Below are 4,567 nucleotides of genomic sequence, written 5' to 3'. Positions count from 1 at the left end.
ATGGCAAAAGGTTCGAAAAAAGGAAATGGAGGTAAAAAAATAAAGCAACCAGTGAAGGTAGTGAAGAAACCATCGACAAATGATGCGAAGAAAACGAAGAGTATCAATGATGTTCCGGAGAGCTCGGTTCTAAGCTGGTCATCTGAGGAAGAGAAGGATGATGACTCTGTAGCATCTGCGGATGTAAATGCTTCAAACCTTGATAGAGCGAATTTTGAGGCTGCGAGAAGTCGACTAGAGACATGGATTTCATCAGTTAGAACTCCGGTGAGATCACAATCAGACAATATGGTGAATCCTTCACCTCATCCTATGCAGCAACTGGTCAGCAATCCAGGTAACCCGAATAACAACTCTTAGCGCCATAATCTATTTGAAACAATTAGGGAGGAAGGTATTGACCTTACTTTACCTAATAATGCTAATGTTAACTCTGAAGTTGTTGATGATGTGGTGATTTCGGAGGAGGATGTGAAGGATGAAATTGTATTCTGGGAATCTGCGATTGTATGTTACATTTTGGGGATGAAGTTGCCTGTAAGGATTGTAAATGGCTTTGTTCGACGTGTTTGGGGGAAGTTTGGCATTGATAGAATAGCCATGGGAATGAATGGAGTTTTTGTAGTGCGTTTTCGAACGGTGGAGGGTAGGAAGATGGCCATGGAAGCTGGACCTATTTTGTATGATCATAAGCCGGTGATCATGAAGGAATGGTCTGCAGATTTAGACCTCTTGAAGGAGAAAGTGACAGTGGTGCCTACCTGGTTTCGATTACCTGGCCTCCCACTCAAGTATTGGGGTCAGGTGGCTCTCAATAAGATTGCTAGCTTGATAGGTAAACCTATTAGGTCTGATTGAGCTACGGCTCAAAAGGACTTACTGGAGTATGCTAGAGTGCTGGTTGAGGTTAACATTAGTAAACCTATGCCAGATGAAGTGTGGTTTACTAATGAAAAGGGTATCAAAGTTAGCCAGAGGGTTAAATATGATTGTAAACCAATATAGTGTGAGGAATTTAAGGGTATTGGTCATACAGGGGAGCAATGTAGACGAAAGAAATATGAGCTAGCTTTGAAAAAAGTAAAAAGTGAAACCTAGCAAGCAATGGGTGGTGAAGAAGAAGGTTGTGCCATCTGGAACTGTAGGAGGGGCAAACATTACTGTTCCTAGGACTGAAGATCTTGCTACAGTGAATAATGTTGAGCAACAAGGAGATAAGGTTGATATCTCAGCTATAGAAGAGGAAGCTGGAGGGGGGTGTGTAGAGATGCAAGCTGATGAACAGGAGCAAGTCCCTCAACAGCAAGGGGAAGGATAGATTGATAAGCCAGAAAATGTAAACAAGAAGCAGGGGGAAGGAATGACTCAACCCCCTAATGGATAGTGTGGGATGTTGGAACATTAGAGGCCTTAATAGCTCCCAAAAACAAAGTGATGTTAAATGGTATTTAAATCACTATCATCTGGGACTATTTGGGTTGCTGGAAACTAGGGTGAGGGCAGGAAATTTTCACAAGGTGTTCCCAAATCTTGGAGTGGGTGGTATGTTATTACAAATTATCAGCATCATGCTGGTGGTAGAATATGGTTTATTTGGAATCCTAATTTGTTTGTTGTGTCCAGTACATATATTGGGGATCAAGTCATTCATTGTGAGGTTATTCACAAACATTCTGGTAAACAGTTGGCTATTTTAATGGTGTATGGGTTGAATGATGTTGAGGAGAGAGGTAGGTTGTGGATGGATTTGATGCAGATTAGTAAAAATATCAACGGTGCTTGGTTAGTCTTAGGTGACTTTAATAATGTTCTGAATTTGGGAGAGAGAATTGGGTCTCAAGTTACTTTGGAGGAGTTAGCTGGGTTCAGAAATTGTGTAAGAATGTGTATGTTGCAGGAGCATCCTTCCCGTGGACCTTTCTTCACTTGGTCAAACAAGCAGGATGGAGAAAGCAGGGTGTTTTCGAGAATTGACAGAGTACTAGCAAATGCAGAGTGGTTTGATATGTTTAGGGCTGCTAATGCAATTATTATCCCTGAGGGCATCTCAGATCATTGCTCTATGGTAATAAGATTAGATGCAATAGTGACTCGCAAAGCTTCTCAATTTAAATATTGCAACATGTGGTCTAATGATGAGGATTTCCTGAGAATTGTGGCTGAAAGTTGGTAAGATAATGTGCAGGGAGTAGCAATGTATAAGGTGGTTAAAAAATTGAAGAGGTTGAAACCATGTTTGAAAGCTTTGCATCATGCAAAGTTTGCAAATATTGAGAAGGAGGCACAGGTGGCTCTTACTAGGTTGACTGACATTCAACAGGCTATCTACTCTCAACCTTTGGATCCAGATTTGCATAATCAAGAGAAAGTGGCTAGGAAGGAGTATGATAGAGTGACAAAGGCTAGACTTAGTCTCTTGAAGTAGAAGGTGAAGACCAATTGGATAAAAGGGGGCGATGAAAATTCTGCTTATTTCCATGCATGTCTGAGAAAGAGAAGACAGCAAAATCATGTATATAGGATAAAGGATACATCTGGAAGTTGGAAAGAAAATCCAGATATTGAAGCCTCTTTCCTTAATTACTATGAAAAGCTTTTAGGCTCTGAAAGTGAAGCTAATAATAGAGTTAGTAACTCTATTATTGCTGAAGGTGAAGTAATTAGCAACCAGCAACAACAAGATCTATGCGCTCCCTTCACTGGTTCCGACGTGAAGGAAGCTCTCTTTGACATTGATGAAGGGAAAGCAGCAGGGCCAGATGGCTACTCCAGTGGTTTTTTTAAAGAAAGTTCGCGTTGTGTGGGACAGGAGATTATGGATGTTGTTCTTGACTTTTTTCAGACTGGTAAACTTCTCAAACAGATTAATGCAACTACACTTTGTTTAATCCCTAAAGTTGATCAACCTGAAGATGTGAGTCAATTTCGTCCCATACCATGCTACAATGTTCTGTATAAGGTAATATCTAAAATGCTATGCTCTAGATTGAAGCTGGTATTACCTGGGATAGTGGACCAAGCTCAAAGTGCTTTTATTGCTAATAGAAGCATCATGCATAATATCTTAATTTGCCAAGATATCTTGAGTCACTATAAAAGGAAAAGTGAACCATCTAGATGCACACTGAAGATAGACCTTAAGAAGGCCTATGATTCTGTAAGCTGGGCCTTCTCAGGTGAGCTTCTTACCAAGTTAAAGTTTCCTGAGACATTTAGGAGATGGATCATGACTTGTGTCACTAGTCCTTCATACTCCATTAGTATAAATAGTGGATTGTGTGGGTTTTTTAAGGGCAAGAAGGGGTTAAGACAGGGGGATCCACTCTCTCCTCTTTTGTTTGTGGTGATTATGGAGTACTACACTAGAATTATGAAGAAGATGAGTAGTAAACCTGGGTTTGGGTATCATGTTAGATGTAAAAATCTCAAGCTTACCCACCTTATTTTTGCTGATGATTTAATGCTCTTGTGTAAAGGAGAGGTTAAATCTGTTGTGCTAATGATGAGGGCACTTAACTATTTTTCTCAAGCTTCTGGGTTGAAAGCTAGTCATGAGAAGTCAGCTATCTATTTTGGGAACATCAGTGAAGAAGTTCAAACCAGACTGTTGCAAGTAACTGGCTTTAAGAAGGGTAGTTTTCCCTTCAGATATTTAGGGGTTCCTATAACCTCTAAACGAGTAACTACTGCTGATTGTGATATCCTAGTTGATAGGATTCTACATAGGTTACTTTGCTGGACATCTAGGCACTTATCCTATGCTGGAAGGAATGTGCTGGTGAATTCAGTGCTACTTAGCCTCCACATTTACTGGGCTCAAGTCTTCATAATTCCAAAAGGGGTGATGCAGAAGATTATGCAACTTTGTAGAGCTTTCTTGTGGGAGGGTAAGGCCTATCTTACTAAGGCCCCTCTTGTCAGTTGGGACTGGGTGTGCAGACCTAACAAAAGTGGTGGGCTGGGAATTAGGGACTGCAAACTATGGAATATGGCAGCAATTGGAAAGTACACTTGGTAAATTGCTCAAAAGGAGGATACTCTGTGGATTAAATGGGTTCATTGTATATATATCAAGAATGAGAACTGGTGGACCTATGTGGCTCCCTCATCTGCTAGCTGGTCTTGGAAAGTAATTTGCAAGATGAAGGATAAAATGAAAGTGGCTTATCACAATAATCTCTGGATGGATGGCAGCAGAGAATACACTATTAAGCAAGGCTACAATTGGCTCAGGGGAGATCAAGACACTGTAAGGTGGAAGCATTGGGTCTGGAATCCAATCAATATCCCTAAACACTCATTTATAGCTTGGCTAACTATGCTGGGAAGGCTAAGAACAAGAGAAAAGCTGCAGCAAGCTGGAATTTGTCAGGATGCATCCTGCCTCCTATGTCAGCAGGGGCAAGATTCTTGTTCTCACTTATTCTTTCAATGCCAATTTAGTCAAGAAGTATGCAGGGGGATTATGAACTGGCTACACTTGAGAATGTCTGCGAATGAAAGTATTTATAATCATTGGAGAAAATGGGGGAGAAAGTTTAGAAGCAAAGTACAACAACAAGTAGCT

At 40.7% G+C, this 4,567-nt stretch overlaps 1 protein-coding gene across 1 annotated transcript in view; it reads left to right on the top strand.

Annotated features, from left to right (window-relative positions):
* LOC130590204 (uncharacterized) overlaps nt 1-4,567 on the top strand; it is a 4,759-nt gene continuing 192 nt past the window's right edge. The window contains exons 1-7 of the mRNA XM_057392239.1: nt 1-337; nt 440-835; nt 1,146-1,291; nt 1,493-2,065; nt 2,186-2,401; nt 2,495-4,014; nt 4,117-4,567. The exon at nt 4,117-4,567 is cut by the window's right edge and continues 192 nt beyond it. Coding sequence (XP_057248222.1) covers nt 1-337; nt 440-835; nt 1,146-1,291; nt 1,493-2,065; nt 2,186-2,401; nt 2,495-4,014; nt 4,117-4,567 — 3,639 coding nt within the window. The remainder of the gene's footprint in view (nt 338-439; nt 836-1,145; nt 1,292-1,492; nt 2,066-2,185; nt 2,402-2,494; nt 4,015-4,116) is intronic.

The sequence above is a fragment of the Beta vulgaris genome, chromosome 9, assembly GCF_026745355.1.
Source record: "Beta vulgaris subsp. vulgaris cultivar EL10 chromosome 9, EL10.2, whole genome shotgun sequence".
Classification (NCBI taxonomy): Eukaryota; Viridiplantae; Streptophyta; class Magnoliopsida; order Caryophyllales; family Amaranthaceae; genus Beta; species Beta vulgaris.
Note: the sequence above shows the minus strand (reverse complement) of the source record. Positions and strands in the feature narration are given on the sequence as shown.